Source organism: Kogia breviceps, chromosome 4 (assembly GCF_026419965.1).
Source record: "Kogia breviceps isolate mKogBre1 chromosome 4, mKogBre1 haplotype 1, whole genome shotgun sequence".
Taxonomy (NCBI): domain Eukaryota; kingdom Metazoa; phylum Chordata; class Mammalia; order Artiodactyla; family Physeteridae; genus Kogia; species Kogia breviceps.
The window spans coordinates 176,947,319-176,971,383 of record NC_081313.1 but is presented as its reverse complement, the minus strand read 5'-3'; the positions used below and the strand labels follow the sequence as shown (position 1 = coordinate 176,971,383).

General features: G+C 57.5%; 1 protein-coding gene across 17 annotated transcripts; it reads left to right on the top strand.

The window, feature by feature from the left end:
• The first annotated feature begins 84 nt into the window (after positions 1 to 84).
• On the top strand, positions 85 to 23,211 carry PNPLA6 (patatin like phospholipase domain containing 6). Of its 17 annotated transcripts, none has more exons than XM_067032935.1 (35): positions 125 to 209; positions 341 to 418; positions 1,394 to 1,462; positions 1,803 to 1,890; positions 2,060 to 2,142; positions 2,327 to 2,424; positions 4,188 to 4,328; positions 4,421 to 4,580; positions 5,084 to 5,164; positions 5,388 to 5,516; positions 5,874 to 5,954; positions 6,041 to 6,203; positions 6,548 to 6,631; positions 6,938 to 7,047; positions 7,189 to 7,344; positions 7,431 to 7,508; positions 12,519 to 12,724; positions 12,914 to 13,045; positions 13,138 to 13,261; positions 13,722 to 13,835; positions 14,108 to 14,183; positions 15,919 to 16,059; positions 16,254 to 16,317; positions 16,604 to 16,772; positions 16,972 to 17,154; positions 17,323 to 17,441; positions 17,630 to 17,786; positions 18,070 to 18,186; positions 18,272 to 18,341; positions 18,786 to 18,902; positions 20,499 to 20,800; positions 21,803 to 21,919; positions 22,045 to 22,147; positions 22,252 to 22,361; positions 22,466 to 23,211. In XM_067032935.1, exons 3-35 carry the CDS (start codon positions 1,436 to 1,438, stop codon positions 22,535 to 22,537), a joined length of 3,972 nt encoding a protein of 1,323 aa, XP_066889036.1. In that variant the 5' UTR covers positions 125 to 209; positions 341 to 418; positions 1,394 to 1,435; the 3' UTR covers positions 22,538 to 23,211. The 17 variants fall into 17 exon arrangements, with proteins under 17 accessions (XP_058918574.1, XP_058918576.1, XP_058918573.1 ...); XM_067032933.1 differs by having other exon boundaries at positions 7,177 to 7,344; XM_067032931.1 differs by having other exon boundaries at positions 7,177 to 7,344; positions 15,916 to 16,059.
• Positions 23,212 to 24,065: the final 854 nt, after the last annotated feature.

Sequence of the window (24,065 nt, the reverse complement as noted above, 5' to 3'; positions counted from 1 at the left end):
GGAGGGGTATTCCCTGCGCCAACTGGTCTCCGGTCCCTTTAAAGCGTCGCCACGCTCAGTGTGGCTGGCTCCGCGCGACCTTCCAAGCATGGCGGGGGGCGGGGCTGTGGCACGCCCTGAGGTGAATAACTTAAAGGGGCCGCGCTTGCAGCGCTGGGCAGAACGCTAACGGAGTTGGCGCAGAGTGGACCCCGGCTGCGGCCCTTTGGGTGAGTCCGGGTTTTCTTCGCCCCGTCCTTTCGTGGGTTGTTAGCGAGCCGTCGGCTTTCCCAAGGTGTGTCCTCCGGCGATTCCCGGTAGCTCTCGACTTTCTGACTCTCCCATCCCCCCCACCCCTCAGCTTCCGGCAGGTGTTTTCGCACCGGTAGCCAGGTGCACCCTCGGGTGGAAGAGGACTAGTCCCCCGTGAATTTTACAGGTAATGTCTCAAGGACCCAGTGACTCCCCCAAATTTCCATTAATACTCGAATGGCGCTAGAAACAGCCTCAGCCTCCCAGAAAAGTCTCAGTAATATTACAGCATTCCTCAGTATCATGCTCGAACGACTCCAGGGACGTGCCCAACCAGCTCCCGGTTTTCCCAGTAATAGTCCTATAGTCCTCAGAATCTCTCGGTAACTTCTTAGTGACCCCCCACCCACCCGTAATTCCAGCGTCCCTGGTTACGTCTCCCAGCAATGGCGCCAGCATCGTTCCTGGAGTCCGAGTGACGCTCCGCACCATCGGAGGCCCCATAACTTTACTATTACGTGACAGTAAATCAGCATCACCCAGTAACACTTTGCGAGCCCAGCCCACTCCGAGCGTCCCAGGATGCTACTGAGACCTCGGCATTGCACCACGACCCCTTGTGAAGGAGTTCCCGGCTGCACTCCCGCGTGCCCCAGCCTCTGTCTCCCCGGGGCCAGGCTTGGGCCGGGAGCCAGGCATCTCCCCGGCCCCAAGACTCGGGCCCAGTTTTCGTGGGGTGCGGGCATCCAGTCTTCGCAGGGGGTGCTGGGGTGTGACCTAGGGATCGGTGGATCAGGATTGATGAATCCTGCAGAGACTGGGGAGGAGCCACCTGCTGGAGAGAGCCGTGCCCCTTCAGGGACTTGTTCGCTGGCTGCTAACAGTGGGTGCCCGGCCGGCTGCCCTTGGCCCCAGGGTGGGTCTGGATAAGTGGGGCATCAGGTCGGCCTGGTGCGTAGGTAAGGGGAGACTGGTGGGGACCCGGGGACCCACATTACTCCCTAGCTCGGGCCCCGAGGTCAATTTGCCCCACCCCTCTGCTCCGCAGGCCTGCGGAGAAGCCGCCCCAGCAGTGGGTACGAAGGGGGCAGGGCTTGCAGCAGGGGAGGGGCGGGCCCAGAGTAATAACTTGCCCGGGTTCATCCTGCTTCTTACTCTCCAGGAGTCTGAACTACCAGACCTGCCGCCCAGCCTGAAACAACTGATGGAGGCGCCGCTGCAAACCGGAATGGTAAGGGTTGGGAGTTTGTGTGTGTGGCGCCGCGGGGACTACAATTCCCGACGTGCTCAGCGCGCATCATCGCGGTCCCGCGAGAGCCAGTCTGCGTCCGTTCAGGCGGAACTACGTTTCCCGGTGTGCACTGCGGGACGCCGAGCCTCCAAAAAGCGTTGCTCCCCATGGGAGGGAGCCGCGCTGGCCCATTTTGCAGATGGGGACGTCGAGGCCCGGGCCGACTGCGATGTCAGGGGCGGCCTTGGCTCTGTGGGGTGAGGTCCCGGCCGTCCCGGCCCCCAGGGCAGGCTTGGCGGAGCGGGTATGCGACGCGCAGCCAGTGCCGTTCGTCCCGCAGGTGCTGGGCGTGATGATCGGGGCTGGAGTCGCGGTGCTGGTCACGGCCGTGCTCATCCTCCTGCTGGTACGGAGGCTTCGAGTGCCGAGTAAGGACCCGGAGGGCCTTCTGGGAGTGCTGAGGGATGGGAGCTGAAATGTCCGGGCCCCTGAGGCAGTAGAGATATGATTTGCTGGAGCCTGCACGCAGCGTCCCCATCTCTGACCGTGCAGAGTGTGCGTAGAGCTCAGAATGCCCCTCTCCGCACTTATCCCCAGAAACCCCAGCCCCGGATGGCCCGCGGTATCGATTCCGGAAGAGAGATAAAGTGCTTTTCTATGGCCGGAAGATTATGCGGAAGGTGAGTCTGGGAACCCCTGAGGCTCCCACTGGCCACACAGAGACCCTGCTCTTCCCTTGGTTATACTTCTTAGAAAGCCGGCCGCCCTCCTTGATCAAGGGCCTCTGGATCTGCCCCCCTCTTCCCTAGGGTCTGAACTGGCAGTTGACGCATTCCTTCCACCCCCTCACCTTAATCCTCCCAGGTATCACAATCCACTTCTTCGCTGGTGGATGCCTCCGTCTCCACCACTTCCCGGCCACGCATGAAGAAGAAACTTAAGATGCTCAACATTGCTAAGAAGTAAGGCTGTGCTAGGTGTACTTGGGGCTGTCCAGGGCTTTTTGAGTGATCATCCCACACTGAAGGGTGTATCTCAGGCTTCTGTGAACTCCACGGACTGTCTTAGGAGTCCTTCCATGTCAGTGGGACTATTTCAGAGCTCTCCCCCACCGGACAGGCTGTCTGTATCACCTGAGGGCTCTTTCAGTGATGTTCCCTGCCACAGGGGCATCCGTGAGTTATTTAATCTCCAGGCACTATCTCCGATGTCTTGTCATACCCTTAGGGGTCAAATCTGGGGTCTCCCCACACGAGAGGGTTTATTCCAGAGTCTCACTGGAGTTATTGCAGGTTTTTCTGGGACCTGCAGGAGGGGCTGTCTCTGGCTTTTGTTCCTTAGGGGTAATCTCAGCAGTCTCTCTGCATTGGGAAGCAACTCTCTGTCACCTCCCTTGGATTTTTCCCACACTACACGGAGGCTGTGTTAGGGGGTTCTGTTCCCTAGGAGTCATCTCAAGAATCTTTTGGGATTAGAGACACGGGAAGGGCATGTCAGGGCATGTCATCAGCAAAGGGCTCCCTCAGGGTCTCTGAGAAAGGCTCTCTCAGGGATCTTTCCAAGTTGGGAGCTGGCTCTGGGGTCTCTTGACATCACAGAGTCTATTTTGAAGGTCTGTCTCAAGTGTTTCTTCACACTGAGGGGCCATTCCAGGGATGTCCATGGTCAACAGATGTGCTATCCCATGGCTTTCTATGACTTGAGTAGAAGGGCTATCTGTAGATCTTCCACAGTTAGTTGAGGGTCTGTCCACCCCCTGGGAGCAGTTTCAGTGTCTGCACACCCTTGAGGAGCTACCCTGATGTTGCCATGACCTTGAGAGAGATATCTCAGCTCTCTGTGACCTGGGCAAGGGCTAGCCTAAGGATCTTCCTGATCAGAAGAGGAGCTTTTTCTGGATTTCTCTGTAATGTGGAGTTTAACTCAGTTTAAGCTCATTCTAGAGGGTCTATCTTGAGCATTTTGTGACTAGTGGAAGGACTGTCTTCAGTAGCAACTGTGACTTCCCAGGAGGAGCTCTCCTAGGTCCACGGTTAGCAGAGGGGCTGTATCTGGATTCTCTGCATGTAACCAGGGTTATCTCAAGAGTCTCTGTGACCATCAAAGAGGCTATCTCAGGGTTGTCTGAGACTGGGGAGGAAGGGTTATCTCAGGGATTTTTACAAGGATCAGAGAGGCTGTATCTGGGGTCTCCTGATATAATGGAAGCTACCCCAGGGCTCTGCCTACATGACGGAGGCTACATGATGGAGGCGTGCAATATCTGGGGTCCCATGATGAACAGAGGTGCTTTTCTGGGGTCTGCCCATATCTTGGAAGCTGTGTCAGGGGCCTGCTTAATGAGAGGGTCCATCTAGGGAGCCTGTGACCAGTGAAGGGTGACCTCAGGGTTCTGCTTCAGGGGTCAGCAACTTTTTTCTTTTTGGGGCCACATCTGGGGCTTTGCAGGCTGCCACGCAACGCTACTGCAACGACTCAACTCTGCTGTTGTAGCGTTAAGGCAGCCTCAGACAATATGTAAATGAACGAATGTATTAATAGCTCATGCCAATAAAACTTTATTTACAAAAGGAGGGGGCTGGCCTAATTTGGCCAGCGGGCCAGAGTTTGCTGAACCCTCCTCTGGTGACCCCAGGGAAGGGCTGTGTGTGTGGGGGGGTCTCAGGTCTTCCTGAGCCCCCTCCCTGCTCTTCACCCCCACCTCACTCCCCTCCCCTCCCACCAGGATCCTGCGCATCCAGAAAGAGGCGCCAACGCTGCAGCGGAAGGAGCCCCCACCTGCGGTGCTGGAGGCTGACCTGACCGAGGGCGACCTAGCCAACTCCCACCTGCCCTCCGAGGTGCTCTACATGCTCAAGAACGTCCGGTCAGTGTCAGGGTGCCGGCGGGGGGGCTGCAGAGCTGGGGCTGACCTGACCTCCTCCTGCATCTCTCCGTTCCCCGGCCCCTATGCAACAGGGTGCTGGGCCACTTTGAGAAGCCGCTCTTCCTGGAGCTGTGCCGGCACATGGTCTTCCAGCGGCTCAGCCAGGGTGACTACGTCTTCCGGCCAGGCCAGCCCGATGCCAGCATCTACGTGGTGCAGGATGGGCTGCTGGAGCTCTGTCTGCCGGCTCCCGTGAGTGGCCTTCCACCCCGGGGGGCACCACAGGGAGATGGGTGGCGGGGATCAGCAATGGTGCAGCGGTCACTGGGGACGGGCAGTGCTTTTGGTCAGCAGGGTTGGGCTTTTTTTTTTTTTTTTTTTTTTTTTCTGGCAACGCCGCGAGGCGCAGCTTGTGGGACCTCAGTTCCCCCACCAGGGATTGAACCCGGGCCACGGCAGTGAAAGCGCCAAATCCTAACCACTAGACCACCAGGGAACTTCCAGGGTTGGTGGTCTTCTGGGACGTGCAGGCAGGAGCTGGCAACGGGTGTCCAAGGGCGTCTGGGGTGGCCTGCACGGTCGCCGGTTAGGGTTAGTGATGCTGGTCGGAAGGTTCGGTGGGGTCCGGGTGTCAGTGATCACCGAGGGGGAATGAGGACCAGTGGCGTGGTCGGGGGCAGGCTGTGGGCTGGCAGGGCAGGGACAGCACTGGTCAGCGCCCCCCCCCCCCCCCCCCCCCCCCCCCCGTGTCTCAGGACGGGAAGGAGTGTGTGGTGAAGGAAGTGGTTCCTGGGGACAGTGTCAACAGCCTTCTGAGCATCCTGGATGTCATCACCGTGAGTGACCAGTACGGAGGGGGCTGGGGAGGCTCGGCGGGAGGCCACGCCCACCCGGCTGGGTGAGCGAGGGTCACCCCCAGGGCCCCCCTCTCTGATGCGTCCCTGATGTTGCCAGTGGTCCCTCAAGGCAGTGGCATCAGGAGGGGTCGGGGGGGGGAGCAGGAAGAGGGGCTCTCACAGCCCCTGACCTTGATTCTCCTTGTGCCCCCCGCACCCCCAGGGTCACCAGCACCCCCAGCGCACTGTGTCCGCTCGGGCGGCCCGAGACTCCACGGTGCTGCGGCTTCCGGTCGAGGCCTTCTCAGCCGTCTTCACCAAGTATCCCGAGAGCTTGGTGCGGGTGGTGCAGGTCAGCGGGCCATCCACTTCCTTCCGTAACCCCCCCCCACCCATCCCAGGCTCCTGGGGGCTGGGACCCAGCAGCCAACAGGCACTGAAGCTGTGCTTATCGGCCCTGGGCAGCCGGACCTCCCTGACTCCTCCCATGAGCTGCCTCCAGCCCCACGTCCCCAGGTTTCTGCCGCCTGATTGTACGCTTCTCCCTGGCTCCTGGGGCCCTGCCCAGCCCCTTCCTGCTCCGACCTTGATCTTCTGACCTTGGCTCCATCTCCATCTCCCCATCCACGACCCCACCCCCTTAGCGCTAAGCCCCGTGGCTCACCCTTTTTCTCCCTGGCCCCCTCCTCTGACGACCGTGCCCACAAAGATCATCATGGTGAGGCTGCAGCGGGTCACTTTCCTGGCACTTCACAACTACCTGGGTCTGACCAATGAGCTCTTCAGCCATGTGAGTTACGTGGAGAGCACCAGGGCCCAGAGGGGTGTGTGGCGTGTGCCTCCCCGGACACGCCACAGGATCCCCTCTGCCCCCAGGAGATCCAGCCCCTCCGCCTCTTCCCCAGCCCGGGCCTCCCAGCCCGCACCAGCCCTGTGCGTGGCTCCAAGCGCATAGTCAGCACCTCGGCTACTGAGGAGGCGAGGGAGACGCCTGGCCGGCCACCTGACCCCACCGGGGCCCCGCTGCCTGGAACTGCAGGTACCCAACACGACCCCTGCCTGACCCCCAGGAACAGTAGGCTGGCCCAGCCCACTCCCAAGAAGCCCAGGCTCCGCCCCTCACTGCCTGTCTCAGTTCCTCAGGTACTCCCACCTGACCTGCCCAGCCCCCCAGGGACCCGCTTAGCTCGGTACCCAGGTGTGACTCCTGTTTGGTTCCCCCAGGACCCCTGGCCTCAGTCCCCTGGGCCCACTGGAATCGCTTTTCCTAGTCCCCCAGTCCCCAGGGACCCAGAGCTGACCCCGCCCCAGGCCCCCTTCAGCTCCCCACCCCCAGCCCTGGGTGCTCTGAGGGGCAGGAGCCTGAACACGCGTCTCCCCCAGGGGACCCAGTGAAGCCCACATCCATGGAAGCCCCCTCGGCCCCCTTGCTGAGTCGCTGCATCTCGATGCCAGTGGACATCTCAGGTTTGGGGCATCAAGTGGAGTGGGGGGAGGCCATCGAATTTCTGGGTTGGATGCAGGTCTGCCAGTCTCGATTTTTCTCATCCGTGAAATGGGAATATCGGCAACACTTTCTCATGTCTTCTTTTGCGGGTAGTCGTCGAGATGGCGCCCTCTCAGCTGTGGTGAGAAGGGTTGCAAGGGCCAGAGCGGTGATCGATTAGTCGTGTCTGTGTAGCTGTGGCCTCGGGTACGTAGGTAGTGCCTGCTTAGACTCCAGCTGTGGTCACTCTCATCTTTATTGCATTTATCGCCCCCTGCCCACTTCAGGCTTGCAGGGCGGCCCTCGCTCGGACTTCGACATGGCATATGAGCGGGGCCGGATCTCCGTGTCCCTGCAGGAAGAGGCCTCAGGGGGGCCCCAGGCAGCCCCGGCTCGGGTAAGGCCCTGCCCTCTTCCCCCACCCCAGCCCAGTCCCCTCCTGGGACCCTGGTCTGGCCACAGGGGGAGTCCCCCGAGGAGGAAGGTCGGGTGGGAGCAGGGAGATCACAGGCCTTGCCCCACACAGACCCCTACTCAGGAGCCGCGGGAGCAGCCAGCCGGCGCCTGTGAGTACAGCTATTGTGAGGATGAGTCGGCCACCGGCGGGTGTCCCTTCGGGCCCTACCAGGGCCGCCAGACGAGCAGCATCTTTGAGGCGGCGAAGCGGGAGCTGGCCAAGCTGATGCGGATTGAGGTGGGCAGCTGAGGGTGTCTGGGGGACCGGGTTGGGGGTGGGAGGCCTGGCTGGGCCAGTCTCAACCCCTTTTCCTTCCTCCCCAGGACCCCTCCCTTTTGAATAGCCGAGTCTTGCTGCATCACACCAAAGCCGGCACCATCATTGCCCGCCAGGGGGACCAGGTGAGGCTGAGCCCTGAACTCTGATCATGCGGCCCTGACCCAAGACCTCTCCCTCTGATCTCTGATCCTTGCCTTTTCACCTTAGATGTAGACCTCCCAGTATATGATTTCCGACCCCTGGCCTTTGGCTCCTATGACTCCGACTCACAGCCCTCCCTCCCCATGTCCTCTGGACATATTGACCTTTCTCCTCTAAGCCCTGAACCTTGCACACTAGGACCCCCACCCCTAGATTTCTCTTCCCTGTCCTGGCATTTTCTGCAACCTCTATCTTCTGACCTTTCAACTCTACAACATACTCTGTTGCTCTGTCTGCTTCTCATTCCTGGGTCCCTGCTGGGATGGGGGCACTCAGTAAACGGGAGCAGGTCAGAATCTGGACCTGGAGGCTGGGAACTAGCCCCACGAGCTGGATTTCAGTGCCTCCTGGTGACACACAGGCGTGGGAAATTGTGCATCCCACTAATCCGTCCATTCCACGCGCGGGGGAAACTGAGACCCGTTGTGACGTCACAGCCCAGGAGCACAGAGGAGGAGGGTTAGGGAGGAAGCCAAAGGTGAAATCTGGACTCTGCCCTGACTCCCTGTGTGACCTTGGGTGAATCATCTAGAAACTTGTCATCTTCCTCGCCTGCGGAATGAGTGTCGTAACTATCTGCTGAAATCGTGAGGATGAAACAGGAAATACTCAGTTCGCAGCTACTAGGGTTTGCAAGGGTGACAGGCCAGGGGAGGGTTGGAGCAGGAGCTCCCAGTCGGGGGATGGGGTGGGGGTGACAGTAGGGGTGACATGACTTAGGCGTTGAGACCACAGCACCGCCCCAGGCTCAGGGGAGGAGCCCTGGGCTTGGGGGAGGGGCTGGGGGTGGCCCAGCTATTATCTGGCTGGGTGGTTATTGTTGTTTGTTTTTTATTTTTTTTTGGAGTATGGTTGATTTAAGGGTCGTTGTTATATCACGTGATCAGTTGACTGAGTTATCGCGTTGAGCTGCTCATTGCAGGGTGGGCTCCTTTCTGCAGAGGAAGTTTTGTGCCAGCTGTTTGAGGTACTTGGGGCACTGGCTGAGGAAGTGTGGTCACACCATGGCCCTTGCAGGGGCCCCGGGCCCCTGCTTATCTGGGAGCCTCTGCTGGGCTCAACCCAGCCCGGCCCCAGCCCCAGCCCGGCCTGCTAACACACCAGGCTCCTCAGGGTCTTCAGGACTTTGTTGGGGACAAAGCTGGTCTGCTGTGCCCCCCTCTGAAACTTTACACCAATAGTTTTCAGCGTCATTGTCAACGACATTTGGCAACGTCGAGACATTTTTGATTGACTTGGGAGGGTGCTACTGTCGTCTAATGGGTTAGAGACCAGGGATGCAAGACTGCATGGGCCAGTCCCCCTACAACAGAGTTATCCAGTCCAAGATGTCAGTGTTGCGAAGGTTGAGAAAGCCTCGCTTTCCACAAACACTTCCCAAAGTGTCTTTCATGGAACAGCCATATCACAAGGGGTCTGTGTGCAACATGTTGGAGAAACACACGTTATTTTACCCCTTCTTGGCAGCTCCCAGCGAGCATTATTAGCATAGTCAAGGCTCTGAGAAGTCCTGCAGTGAAAAAAAAACATGCTTCCCAGTGTGAGGACAAATGGCTGCCTACTATGAGTCACTCCCGTTTATATCCCAAACCCAGTCTGGGAATTCTATCTTGGAAGGTTCCAGCATGTGTGTATGTCTGCTGGGCCTGTGCCTCTCCCAGGGATCCTTGCAGTGTTTTGGCACTCATCTGGGGCTTTGTGGGGTGTCAGACAGGTTTGTGTAATGAATGAGGAAGGAATCTTTCTGTCTCTGGGCGGTTTCAGTTCCTTATTTGAAAGGGTGGGACAGAGAAGCATCCAGCTGGGCAGCCTAACCAGAGGGGAGAGGGGCGTTTGCTGTGTCCCAGGGTTGTTGCAGAGGCAAGAAACACCAGTGGGGTCCCCTGCCTTTGGGAAGCTCACAGTTCTGACAGACATTACAGTCAAAGGATTACACAAATTGTTGCTAAGTCATACGTGCTTAGTGCTACAAAGGAGATGTTCTCAGCTCCACAACGTCTGGTTTAGTCAGGGCAGTGTCTCTGTGGAAGTGACCTCCAGAGAAGGAGGAAGGATGAGGATGAATTAACTAGGTGCAAGGGGAAGGAAAGAGCATTCTACGCAGAGGGGACAGTTTGTGCAAATGTCCTGTGGTAGAGCTAGTCCATCTGTAGGAAACAAAAGGAAGTCAACGGGGATGGAGTGGAACAAGGGAACTGGGAGCAAAGGGGAGTTTTTTTTTTTTTCGGATGCACTGCATGGCTTGCAGGATCTCAGTTCCCTGACCAGGGACTGAAGCCAGGTTCCGGGCTCCAGCAGTGAAAGTGGCGAATCCTAACCTCTAGATCACCAGGGAACTTCCCAAAGGGGATTTTTTTTTTTTTTTTTTTTTGGTGATAGCTTTAGAGATGTAATTCATGCATTATACAATTCACCCATTTAAAGAGTACAATTCAGTGGTATTTAGTATATTCACATAGTTGTACAACCATCGCCACTGTGCATTTTAGAGCATCACCTTAAAAAGAAACACCATACCCTTAAGCCATCAGTCTCCTACCTCCTAAACAGCCCCAGCCCTAAGCAACTACTAATCTTACGTTTCTATAGATTTGCCCGTTCTGGACATTTCATATAAGTGGAGTCATACAATATGTGGCCCCTTGTGTCTGGGCTTCTTTCACTTAGTATGATGTTTTCAAGGTTCATGCATGTTGTGGCATGTGTCATTGCTTCATTCTATTACGGCTGACTACTGTTCCATTGTATGAATGGACCACATTTTGCTTCTTAATCCATCAGTTGATGGACATTGAGTTATTTCTACCTTTTGGCTAGTAGACATAATGCGGCTATGAGTGTTTATGTGCAGATGTCTTTGTGGACGCGTTTTCATTTCTGTTGTGTAGATACCTAGGAGTTGAGTTGCTGGATCATATGGCAACTCTATTTTTTTCTTTTTTTTTTTTTTTGGCTGTGTTGGGTCTTTGTTGCTGCATGCAGGCTTTCTCTAGTTCCAGTGAGCGGGGGCTACTCTTTGTTGCGGTGCATGGGCTTCTCATTGCGGTGGCTTCTCTTGTTGTGGAGCACAGGCTTTAGGCACACGGGCTTCATTAGTTGCGGCCAGTGGGCTCAGTAGCTGTGGCTCTCAGGCTCTAGAGCGCAGGCTCAGTAGTTGTGGCGCACGGGCTTAGCTGCTCCGTGGCATATGGGATCTTCCCAGACCAGGGATTGAACATGTGTCCCCTGCGTTGGCAGCTGGATTCTCAATCACTGTGCCACCAGAGAAGTCCTGGCAACTCTATTTTTAATTCTTTGAGGACTTTTAAAATTTTTGCCAGATTGTTTCCCAGTGGCTGTACCATTTTACAGTCCCACCAGCAGTGTGTAAGGATTCCAGTTTCTTACATCCTCTCTAACACTTTCTGATTCAAGCCATCCTAGTGAGTGTGAAGTGGCATCTCATTGTGGTTTTGATTTGCATTTCCCTAATGATTCATGACGCTGAGCATCTTTTCATGGGCCTACTGGCCATTCATATATCTTCTTTGGAGAAATGTCTATTCAGAGCCTTTGCCCATATTTGCTAAAAATTTATTTAATTTATTTATTTTTGGCTGCAGTGGGTCTTCGTTGCTGCACGCGGGCTTTCTCTAGTTGCGGAGAGCGGGGACTACTCTTCGTTGCGGTGCGTGGGCTTCTCATTGCGGTGGCTTCTCTTGTTGTGGAGCATTGGCTGTAGGCGCGGGCTTCAGCAGCTGTAGCACGCGGGCTCAGTAGTTGGGGCTCGCAGGCTCTAGAGCGCAGGCTCAGTAGGTGTGGCACACGGGCTTAGTTGCTCCGCGGCATGTGGGATCTTCCCGGACCAGGGCTTGAACCCGTGTCACCTGCATCGGCAGGTGGATTCTTAACCACTGCGCCACCAGGGAAGCCCTTGCCCATTTTTAAATTGAGTTATTTGTCTTTTTAGTACTGAGTAGTAAGAATTCGTTATATATTCTGGATACCAGACCCTTAGCAGATATATGATCGGCAAATTATTTTCTCCCATACGGTGTGTTGTCCTTTCACTTCCTTGATAGTGCCCTTTGAAACTCAAAAGTTTTTAATTTTGTTGAAGCCCAGTTTATCTATTTTTCATTTTGTTGCTTGGGCTTTTAGTATCATATCCAAGATTCTGTTGCCAAATTCAGTGTGACCACGATTGACCCCTATGTTTTCTTCTAAGAGGTTTATGTATGTATGTATCTGGCTGTGTTGGGTCTTCGTTGCTGTGCGTGGGCTTTCTCTGGTTGCAGTGAGCAGGGGCTGCTGTTCATCATGGTGCGCCGGCTTCTCATTGTGGTGGCTTCTCTTGTTGTGGGGCACAGGCTCTAGGCGCGCGGGCTTCAGTAGTTGTGGCACGGGGGCTCAGTAGTCGTGGCACACGGGCTTTGTTGCTCGGCGGCATGTGGGATCTTCCCAGACCAGGGCTTGAACCCGTGTCCCCTGCATTGGCCGGCGGATTTTTAACCACTGCGCCACCAGGGAAGTCCCATCTTCTAAGAGTTTTATAGTTTAAGTTCTCAGATTCATGTCTTTGATCCATTTTAATATGGCATAAGGTGAGAATCAAACTTTATTCTTTTTCATGTAGCTATGCAGTTGCCCCGCACAAGCAAAGAGGCTCTAAGCTCAGCCACGCTCCTGTGTCGCCGGCCTTCGTTGGCTCTTGCTGGCTGTGTTGAAAAGAACTCATGGGCCTTAATCTGGGCTGAGTTGGGTGATCCATTAAGCGATGTTGCTCTTGGTGCTGAGTGGGAATACAGATACATATGCTGCTCAGCTCAGTGCTACGGAAAGCCTTCACTCCCTCCAACTTTTCCTTCCTTAACCTTTCCTCTGGAGTGCACTGACCTGAGTTGTGGGTGAGGTGGTGCCCCTGTGCCCATCTCCTGGCCCTTGCCCTACAGGATGTGAGCCTGCACTTCGTGCTCTGGGGCTGCCTGCACGTCTACCAGCGCATGATCGACAAGGCCGAAGACGTGTGCCTGTTCGTGGTGCAGCCCGGGGAGCTGGTGGGGCAGCTGGCCGTGCTCACCGGCGAGCCCCTCATCTTCACGCTGAGAGCCCAGCGTGATTGCACCTTCCTGCGGATCTCCAAGTCCGACTTCTATGAGTATGACTGGGCCCGATATTGGGGTGGGGGTGACGCTCAGGCAGCCCCGACCAACTCGGTTCTTCCCCGCGTGAGGCCGTCCCTCTGGACAGCCTTTGGCCCACCTCCAGGCCGTCACCCACCCTCTCCACTCCCTGAGGGCCGTTCTAGGGAGCCCCCGGCCCATGCACCCCTGCCCCTCGCCTGCAGGATCATGCGCGCACAGCCCAGCGTAGTGCTGAGCGCCGCGCAGACCGTGGCCGCGAGGATGTCGCCCTTCGTGCGCCAGATGGACTTCGCCATCGACTGGACAGCGGTGGAGGCGGGACGCGCACTGTACAGGTGCGGGCCCCGCCCCCACCTCTCCCCTCAGGCCCTGACTACGAGGACCCCTACCTACCCTGTCTGACCCGCCCCTCCCACCCCCACCCCAGGCAGGGCGACCGCTCCGACTGCACCTACATCGTGCTCAATGGGCGGCTGCGGAGTGTTATCCAGCGTGGCAATGGCAAGAAGGAGCTGGTGGGCGAGTACGGCCGCGGGGATCTCATAGGAGTGGTGAGCTCGGCCCCACCCACTGACCTCTAACCTCTCCCAGTCCAGTTTCCCCCCCCCCACGCCTGACATACACTTCAACCCTGGTAACCTGTTGGGGGTAGAGAACGCTCCCTCCCCAACCTAGGACCTCCTGCAATCCACTTTCCCCAGCTCCTTTCCATGGGGTGCGGCGATGGGGGCAACCTCATCAGGGTGGTGAGTCTGATCTGAATCAGTCTCCAGACCTCTCTCCATCAGAAGAGGGGACCCTCGCCTGTGTGGATCCCTGTCCTCCTGTCCTCTCCCTTTCCTCAGAGCCCCGAGATGGGTAGTGAGGCTTGGTTCTCTCCACCCCCATCTGGGGGTTGGGGCGGGGTGGGGGGGACTCGGTACGGCCTCCTCTCTGCACCCACGGTCGTCTTCCCCCTTACCTATCAAGCTCCTGGCTCACGCAGCCCTGGTTAAGCACGCTGTCCCCTAGGTGGAGGCGCTGACCAGGCAGCCACGTGCCACGACGGTGCACGCGGTGCGCGACACAGAGCTGGCCAAACTCCCTGAGGGCACCCTGGGCCACATCAAACGTCGATACCCGCAGGTGCAGCTCGCTGGGTTGTGGGCTGTTCTCCTAATGGGGGCTGGACAGATGGGAGTGGGGGCGGGTACCCAGAGAAGGCAGGGCCTAATGTGTGGAGGGGGGGGTTAGATGGGGGTGGAGCCCTTAGGAAGGAGGTGAAGCCTCCAAGTGAGGGTGGGGCTCATGGGGGGGGCGTTCAGGTAACAGGGACCCAGGCGCCCTGGTAGAGGAGGAAAAGGTGGTGCAGAATTCCTCCTCCAGTCTCACTGGACCACTGGCCTCCAACGCCCCAGGTTGTGACCCGCCTGATCCACCTGCTGAGCCAGAAAATTCTGGGGAATTTGCAGCAGCTGCAAGGACCCTTCCCAGGTGAGAGCTGGCCGGCGCCGGAAAATGCTAAGGGATCTAGTCCAACGCCCAGAATGAGCTAGGAGAGGGAGCCATGAGCCCAGGGCATGCTGGGAAGTGGAGTCCTGCGTATAACCTGCTCTGGGCGGGGCTTCAAGCAGGAAGTGGGAATCCGGAGTTCTGGTGCATGCTGTGGGCTGCAGTTCGGGTTCTTGGGCATGCTGGGAAACGGAGTCCTGGACCCAGGGCCGGCTTGTTAATGGAATCGGAAGTATCAGTGGTTCTGAAAGGAGGAGTCTTTAGGGCAAGCTTGGTTCTGGGTGTCAGGGTTGGCTGGAGGATGGAGTCCACATACTAGGAAGGGGAAACCTAGACTAAAGTGTGCTGGTAAAATGTAGTCTGTGGGGTGGTGTTTGGGGCCCAGGGCATGTTGGAAAGTGGCTTCGTAGGTGACCAGCCTGGTGGGAGATGTGGTTCCTGGTCCCGGTGAATGCTGGGAGATGGTCCCTGTCCCAGTGCATGCTGGGGGTGGTGGTGGTGACCTTCCCAGGGCATGCTGGGAGATGTGGTTTCCGTCAGCTAGGATACACTGGGAAATTGAGTCAGATTCGAGATGTGCAGAAATATGGACCTGAGGTTCTATGTTATGGTGACCTGACCCTGGATCAGCCTGGCAACCTCTACTCTCCTTTTCCCCCCAGGGGCTTCTGCCCCATCAGCCCTGACACCTGGATCCTGAGGGTCGGGGCGGGGGTGAGCCGTGGCCAAGAACTGCCCCCATGCCCAGCGTCTTCCCCTTTTCCCCCAGTCTTTTCACCAAACACACAAGTACATGTTCTCTCCCATCCGGCTGCCAGGACCGCCCTTGGTGTGATTCTGGGGCAGATATGGGGGCGGGGACTTTAAAATCTCAGACCTCTGGGAACCTGGAGAATGCACAAGGCAGACAAAGGCCCTAGAAGGGTTTACAGCTTCGGAAGCAAGATACAGTTTTTAAAATACAAAGAAAGAGTACAATGTTGGATAACGTACTGTGAAGAAAACAAAATAGGGTCTTCAATGGGGTATGACTAGAGGAGGGAGGGAGGCTTTTCTGAGAACAGTGCGCTGAGACTTGATAAATGAGATGGGGCCAGACGCTGACAGAACTCTGAAGGCTCTGCACACAGGGTGTGGTGGTGAAACACTTCAAGGAGGAAAGTGAGTGAGGGGGAGGGATGGGGGGGGCAAGTCATGCAGGGACTGGGAGCCGTCGAAAGGCACTTGAACTTGTCCAGGCTGCTATAGGAAGAACTGGAGGAGAGGAGGCAGGGAGAAGTCCGGTCAAGAGATGGGCGTTGATGGCTTGGTCTAAAGTGTAAGTAGAGAAGCTGAGAAGCAATCAGTGCATCAAAAATATATTTATTTCCGTCTAGTTTTGTGTTCAAGTCCCTTTAGCGGCCAGAGGCCCCAAGGCCAGAGTGGGGTAGGGGCACAGATCAGTGCACTCAGGTGGAGTGGAAAACAGAAATGGTTATACAGTTGTGTAATGGAGGCCACTGAGGATATTGGGCCAAAACTGAAGGTCAGATAGCCAGGTCTTATCAAGGACAGTGGTTGAGGCTGTGAGGCTACGATTGAGGACACGACCTTCACTACGGCATCACTAAGCCTCAGCTGAGGAACAAGGAACAGGGATTTCTGAGAAGGCAGAGGAAAGTTGACCTTTCCAGACACAGGACTGCACAGCAAATACCATCCTTTGGGGTCTCAGCAGGTTCGGGACTAGGTGTTCCCCCTCACTCGGAACTCACCAACCCAGCCAGCAACCTGGCAACGGTGGCGGTGCTGCCTGTGTGTGCCGAGGTGCCCATGGTGGCCTTTATGCTGGAGCTGCAGCATGCTTTGCAAGCCATTGGTCAGTCGTGGGCAAGGGCAGGCTTTCGGTCTACATGGGGCAAGGCACGTGTGGGTGGGGGCATTGGCCAATGAATGGAGTCGCCTGGGTGGGTCAGAGGTGGGGCTGGGGGGCTGGAACAGGGCTGTGGGAGCGGAGGGTCCTCCAGCTCCGTTGACCTGGGTTCCTAAACACCCTTCCTCACCCATCCCCAGGCCCCACACTTCTCCTCAACAGTGACATCATCCGGGCACGCCTGGGGGCCTCTGCGCTGGACAGGTGTGTGTTGGGGGTGCAGGAGGTTAGGGTGGGGTGCGAGGGATAAACTCAAAGCGTAGGATTCTTTCAGATCTCATTTGAGATCTAGGCTGTGAAACAAGGAGCATGCGCCCCCCCCATCCCTCTGGTCACTGGGGAGACAGTGTAGTGAATCCGCCCCTGGAGGATGCAGATGTGTGGGGCTTGAATGTCCAGGTCCCCCTCCCCAGAGCAGTGGAGCTACATGGGCCCTGAGGGCAGAGATCCCTGACCAGCCCCAGATGACGCTCCCCCGTCCCCATCCTAGCATCCAAGAATTCCGGCTGTCAGGGTGGCTGGCCCAGCAGGAGGACACACACCGCATCGTGCTCTACCAGACGGATGCATCACTGACGCCCTGGACCGTGCGCTGCCTGCGCCAGGCCGACTGCATCCTCATCGTGGGCCTTGGCGACCAGGAGCCCACGCTTGGCCAGGTCCGGAGACCATTGACAGTGACCCCCATCCCTGGGATCCCGCCCCCTGCCCTCCGGTGCCTGCGCCGGGCCACGTGCACCCTCACCGGTGGGGCTAGGTGACCAGGAACTATGAGGCCAGGTGTGGGAGGGGCAGGGAGGAAACCACGGGTGAGAGTGACTTCCATGCTTCCCCCTTCTCCCCCCACCCCTTCCAAAGCTGGAGCAGATGCTGGAGAACACGGCGGTGCGCGCCCTCAAGCAGCTGGTCCTGCTGCACCGCGAGGAGGGCCCGGGCCCCGCGCGCACAGTGGAGTGGCTCAACATGCGCAGCTGGTGCTCGGGGCACCTGCATCTGCGCTGTCCACGCCGCCTCTTCTCGCGCCGCAGCCCCGCCAAGCTGGTGAGGGGCCCTGCAGGGGACTGGTCGGCTCTCAGGACCTTTCAGGGGCGTGGCTACTGGAGGGGCGTGGCCTAGAGACCAGTGGGGCCGGGGCAGTGTCTTGGAGGTCGAGATGCCGGCTCCTACACCCGCATCCTCATGGGCCGCGTCTCTCTCCTTTCACACCAGCACGAGCTCTACGAGAAGGTTTTCTCGAGGCGCGCTGACCGGCACAGCGACTTCTCCCGCCTGGCGCGGGTGCTCACAGGCAACACCATCGCCTTGGTGCTGGGCGGGGGCGGGGCCAGGTGAGGGACGGGGTCAGCGCTGGCAGGGGCGGGGCCAGGGGCCCTGAGGGGTAGAGTTGATTCCCTGGGCACCGATCCCATAGGGGTGGGCCGGCACCACCTTCCTAGCAGGTGAGGGAGAAGGGATAAGATTCCTGGGGGTGGGGCTTAGGGGATCTCCAGAGGGTCACTGGGTCTGCACCTTGCAGGGGCTGCTCACACATCGGGGTGCTGAAGGCATTAGAGGAGGCGGGGGTCCCTGTCGACCTGGTGGGCGGCACGTCCATCGGCTCCTTCATCGGGGCCCTGTACGCCGAGGAGCGGAGCGCCAGCCGCACTAAGCAGCGCGCCCGAGAGTGGGCCAAGGTGTGTGTTGCGGGGAGGGGGTCCCCCCACCCCAGGAGCACCCTGAAACCTCACCCTAGAGGGGCTTCTGGGTTTCTCCTGACCCTCCCCGTCTTAATCTGTGGACCCCACCTGGATCCTTTATAGAGATACCTCCAGGACCTTGGATGTCTTCCCTGTGACTTCCTGGCTAGTGACCCTAGTCTCCAGCTCCCAGCTGGAGAAATCAGGCCCCTTAGGGACTGCCTAGTCAGTGACCCCCAAGTGACTCCTGTTTGACCCCCCGCTGGCCCATTGCCCCTAGAGTATGACTTCAGTTCTGGAGCCCGTGCTGGACCTCACCTACCCCGTCACCTCCATGTTCACGGGGTCGGCCTTCAACCGCAGCATCCACCGTGTCTTCCAGGACAAGCAGATCGAGGTGCACTCTTCCCCCACGCCTGCCCCCCCCGCCCCTCCCCACTGGAGTCCCCACTCCTCCTGGACCGCAACCCCTGTCCCTGTAGGACTTGTGGCTGCCGTACTTCAACGTGACCACGGACATCACCGCCTCGGCCATGCGTGTCCACAAAGATGGTGGGTACCCCAGCCGGCCCCACCCAAACCACTGTAGGGAGCCATGTGGGGAGGGGGTGTGGGCGAGGGGCAGGCGAGCATCTGGGACATTGTTAACATGAGTGACCATCCCTCCTGGCCTGAGTGCTGAGCGCTAATCATCACCCACTGACGCCCCAGAGGCCCCAGGTATGTCTGTCCTCGCGGGCAGGAGGCCGAGAGACTCATCGGGCGCCTCACCCCCTCACACCAGTCCCCGCAGGCTGCATATGGCGCTACATCCGGGCCAGTGCCTCCTACTGCCCCTACCTGCCCCCGCCTGGCGACCCCAGGGACGGGCACCTGCTGGTGGACGGGTGCTACGTCAACAACGTGCCGGGTCAGCGAGCCCACCGGGCTGGCCGGGCCTCCAAGTGTGTCTGAGTGTGCCCGTGCGTGTCTGTGTCTGTGTGTCCTGCCGGGCAGGCTCCCTGTGGCGATACGTGCGTGCCAGCATGACACTCTCGGGATACCTGCCGCCGCTGTGTGACCCCAAGGACGGGCACCTCCTCATGGACGGCGGCTACATCAACAACCTGCCAGGCAAGTAGCCACTTGCTTGTCCCCGTGCACAGACACGCGGGCAAGCTCATGGCAGGCATGGGTGTGTGCAGGTGAAGGATGCGCCCACGTGCTGTATTTGACACGCACACGCAGGGCAAGCGTGGACACGCGCAGGTGGGCGGGGCACCTCCACGACGAGCTTTCTTTCACACCCACTCACTTGAAGCATGCAGATGAGAGGCAGGGGGTTTGCAACTTAAAATTCCACACACCCAGTGGCGTGCAAACACAAGTAGACACCTACGCTGGCTACACAGGCGCTTGAGGTCCCATAGATCAGGGGTCCGCACACTGCACCCCACAAGCCAAATCTGGCCCCCTGCCTGATTTTGTAAATAAAGTTTTATTGGCACACAGCCACACCTAATCGTTTATCCTTTGTCTGTGGTTATGTCTGCAGTAGAGTTGAGTAGTTGCCACAGAGACGATATGGCCTGCAAAGCCGAGATGATTTTTTCTCTGGCCTTTTACAGACAGCTTGCCAACTCCTGCATAGGCGTTCTGTACAGATACTCACACTCACGCCACCTCATGTGCATGAGCAAGTGTGTACAAACTCACAGGTGGACGGGCACGCTTGGACGCACAAAGAAACATACTTAGACATTGATCTAGGGACACGGGAAAGGAATACAAACAGTCCTGGGTATGTGTACAGAGGCATAGCACACCCAGAGGTGGGTGTGTTCACAAACATACAGACGGGACGTGCACATACCTGATAGGGGTGAGTACAGCACACACAGAGACACAGACACACACACAGAGACACAGACAAGCTTGTGAGGGACACGGGCAAAGTCTGATGGAGACTCAGGTGTCTTTGGGGACTGGACCTGGCTACAGGACCCTGTCCATGACCCCCCAGGCACCCCCAGACCCACTCAGGGGCCCTCAGCGGGGCACACAGACCCATGGCTACAGCACCCTCCTCACCGCGCCATCACCCCCCCCTTCACCCAATCCGTCCCGCTTCCTGAATCTCCTTGATCTGGCTCTTTGCTCTGTGTCCCTCGTCTCAGCCTCAAGATCCCTCGTTCCACCTGGATTCTCTCTCCTTCCGTATCTCTGGCCCCTGATATCTCTCTCTCCCACGAATCTCTGTTGCTGTTTCGGGTCTCCTGCATTTCTCTCCCCGCAGCTCTGTCTCCCGATGTCTTTATTCCCACGTCTCCATCCATCTCTGACCCTCCATCTGTTTCCATGACTCTGATCTCTTCATCTCTGCCTCCTGGTGTCCTTACTATAATCTGTCTCTCCGTGTTACTTTCCTTCCGTATCTCTGTCCCCCACGTGTCTGACCTTGTGTCTCTTCCCCCAGTGACTTTATCCCTCTGCCTCCATCTTCTCCATTCCTCTGGCCCTGGTTCCCCAGACCTAAAAGCTCCAACACCCGTCCCTTCCTCCACATCATCGGCCTCTACAGCCATACCCTTTGCATGCCTGCATGTTGTTCGCATGGTTTTGGTTTTTTTTTTGCGTGACCACGTGCATGTTGGTGTTTGTGGGGCTGGGTTGAACTTCCCTGGCTCAGTCCTGGTGGATAACAGCCCCCTGACCCCCCCTGCCCCACAGCGGACATTGCTCGCAGCATGGGTGCCAAGACAGTCATCGCCATCGACGTGGGAAGCCAGGATGAGACGGACCTCAGCACCTACGGGGACAGCCTCTCTGGCTGGTGGCTGCTGTGGAAGCGGCTGAACCCCTGGGCAGACAAGATCAAGGTTCCAGACATGGCCGAGATCCAGTCTCGGCTGGCCTATGTGTCCTGCGTGCGGCAGCTGGAGGTCGTGAAGTCCAGCTCGTACTGCGAGTACCTGCGCCCACCCATCGACTGCTTCAAGACCATGGACTTCGGGAAGTTCGACCAGATCTATGTGAGCGGGTGGGAGCCACTTGGTGCCAGTGTGGTGGGCCGGCAGAGCTTTACTACTGAAAGCCCAGAGCAACATGAGGGGAAGGATTCTAGGGCTCCATTTGGGATCCGTGGGCAATAGAACGGTAATCAATCAGTGATGTCTGCAGTGAGTATGGCAAGGGGATGTACATGTGTATGTGCGAACTAAGTTTCTTAATATGTGCCAGCGGCGCTGCCTGAAGCACGCTGTAGAGATTTCTAATGCCGTTTCTGTGTAGGTGGGAATGAGAACCATTAAAAATTAGTGACGTCCAATGCCAAGTCTGGGATACACAGGATGGAGCACTGTATAATGTGCCATTGACCCAGAAAAATGTGTCATAGCCCATGCCAACTGAAAATGATCAGTAGCTGTGACTTCCCTGGTGGTCCAGTGGTTAAGACTCCATGCTTCCACTGCAGGGGACACGGGTTCGATCCCTGGTCAGGGAACTGAGATCCCGCATGCTGCACGGCGTGGCCAAAAAAAAAAGAGAAAGAAAGAAAGAAAAGAATATGATCAGTAGCTGCTGCCCAGAGCCCTGAGTAAAAATGTCTGATTTCCCTTTCTGGGCTCACTGGGGAGACGTGCCATGCTGGATTAGTGATGTCTGTTATGGGCATGGGAGATGATGATATTTACAGGTATACCGCATATTTGCAGACCTTGAAATAAGCCTGCACACCGCCATCTCGAATCATTTGGTACTTGGCACACTGCATGGCGCTGAGTGGGAAAGAATGTGCAAAGAGTGATTGGTAATGTCTGGCAGGGGCACAGGATAGGGGACATGGGGGTGAGTGTGCTACGTATGGCCGACTCTGAAATCAGTGTAGTCTCAAATGCCAGCTCCGCCAGAGCATCAGGCTTTGGAGGGGCCAGGGCAGGGGCAGGCAGGGTGGGGATAAGCAGAGAAGATGAGGCAGAGAAGAACACCCCGGGGGTTGCAGACATGGCCCCAGCCCCCCTCGTTTCCTGCAGGATGTGGGCTACCAGTACGGGAAGGCCGTGTTTGGGGGCTGGACCCGGGGCGACATCATTGAAAAGATGCTCACGGACCGACGGTCTGCAGATCTTAATGAGAGCCGCCGTGCAGACGTAAGCCTGCGCCCTCCTTCTCCGGCGGGGCCACTCTTGACAACACATCCCCCGCCCCCAGTCCCCTCTGGGTCTCCCCCAGACCTCAGACGACCCCCGAGAGCCTCACCCACACCTCCCCGCAGGTGCTCGCCTTCCCCAGCTCCGGCTTCACCGACTTGGCAGAGATCGTGTCCCGGATCGAGCCCCCCACGAGCTATGTTTCTGTTTCCGACGGCTGCGCAGATGGTGAGGGGGCTGAGGGCATCCCCAGGAGCCCGGGGTCGGTGTACTGGTGTCTGGAGAGGTCAGCCCAGCCCGGGCACCCTCAACTTGACCTACTGCCATTCCAGGGGAGGAGTCGGACTGCCTGACGGAGTACGAGGAGGACGTGGGACCAGACTGCTCGCGGGACGAAGGGGGCTCTCCAGAGGGCGCAAGCCCCAGCACTGCCTCCGAGACGGTGAGAGCGGGCGGCTCGGGCCCCCCACAAGGTGGGGACACCCGGCTGACTGTGCCGGTGTCCCGGGCTGTGTGTCACGTTCGGGGTCACCCCTATCCCTGCAGGAGGAGGGGAAGTCGGTCCTCCGGCACCGGAGCTGTCTGCCGCAGGACGCCCCCAGATCTGCGGATGCCTGAGGACCTCGAGAGGGGTCCCCCCTTGGGCTGGACTAGGGGTGGGCCCTCTGGGGGCGGCTCACTGCCCCTCTGCCTGCTGCTATGCCTGTGACCCCCCCGCCCGGGGTCCCCCTTGACCCCCAGCCCCCAGGGTCCACACACTGGACTGGCTTGTCCCCCCGGGGGAGGGGCCGCACTGCACTGATGACCCTTGATCAGTCACACCAATAAACCTTTCCCTCTCGGGAGCGGCCGTATGTCATCTTTGGGTTCACGGGGCACCTCGCCCCACCTTCCATGCTCAGGATGGCCAGGGCTGGGGCCGGAAACAGCCTTGAGCTTGTCAACATGACCTGTGCCCCCAGCCTCGGGCTGAGCTTCCCCCACTGGGAGTGGCCATCCCCGAATTCACCTCTAGGCCCCCACACATATGTATGTATACGTATGGCATAAAATTTATCATTTTACCCATTTTTAAGTGTACAGTTCAGTGGCACCAAATAGATTCACATTGTGCAACCGTCCATCCCCAGAAGTGTCTCACCTTCCCAGGCCGAAACTCCGTCCCCATGAAACACTCACTCCCTACTCCCCTCCCCCAGCCCCTGGCCCCCACCCCTCTACTTTCTGTCCCTAGGAATTTGACTTGTCTGTGGACCTCACGTAAGTGGAATCATACATTATTTGTCCTTTTGTGTCTGGCTTATTTCACTGAGCATAATGTCCTCAAGGTTTCTCCGTGTTGTAGCATGTGTCAGAATCTCCTTCCTTTTTAAAGGCTATATAGTATTCCCTTGTATGGATGGACCACGTCGTGTTTATCCATTTACCCGTCGATGGACGCTTGGGTTGCTTCCACTTTGGGGCTGTTGTGAATCGTGCTGCTGTGAAAACAGGTGTACAAATATCCCTGCTTTCCAGTCCTGTAGGTAGATACCCAGAAGTGGATTTGCTGGACATATGGTAATTCTATGGTCAACTTTTTGAGGAAGTGCTAAACCCTTTTCCACAGCAGCTACACCACTTTATGTTCTCACCTGCAATGCACGTGGGTCGTTTTGAAGCAAAGGAGAGAACGGTCAGATCTGTTTCTGGAAGCGGATGGATTGGAGGAGGCGGAGGCAGGGGGCCAGAGACCAGGGAGAGATGACAAGGCCGAAATTAGGACAGTGGACACAGAGACGGTGGGGAGGGGACAACACCCAAGAAACGTGTACAAGAAATTTTGGCAGAACTTAGAGATTAGTGCTTGGTGGGAGCTCGGGGCAGGGGATGGCTAGGAGGATGAAGGGACCTTGGCATAGGTGGCCAGGGAGGGGCATCTTTTTTAAAAAAATTTACATGTATTTATTTTCAATTAAAAAACTATATTTTTGGCCACGCCGTACGGCTTGTGGGATCTTAGTTCCCCAACCAGGGATCGAACCCAGACCCCTGCAGTGAAAGCACCGAGTCCTAACCACTGAACCGCCAGGGAATTCCCTTTTCTTTTTTATTAAATTGAAGTATAGTTGGTTTACAATGTTGTGTTAGTTTCAGGTGTACAGCA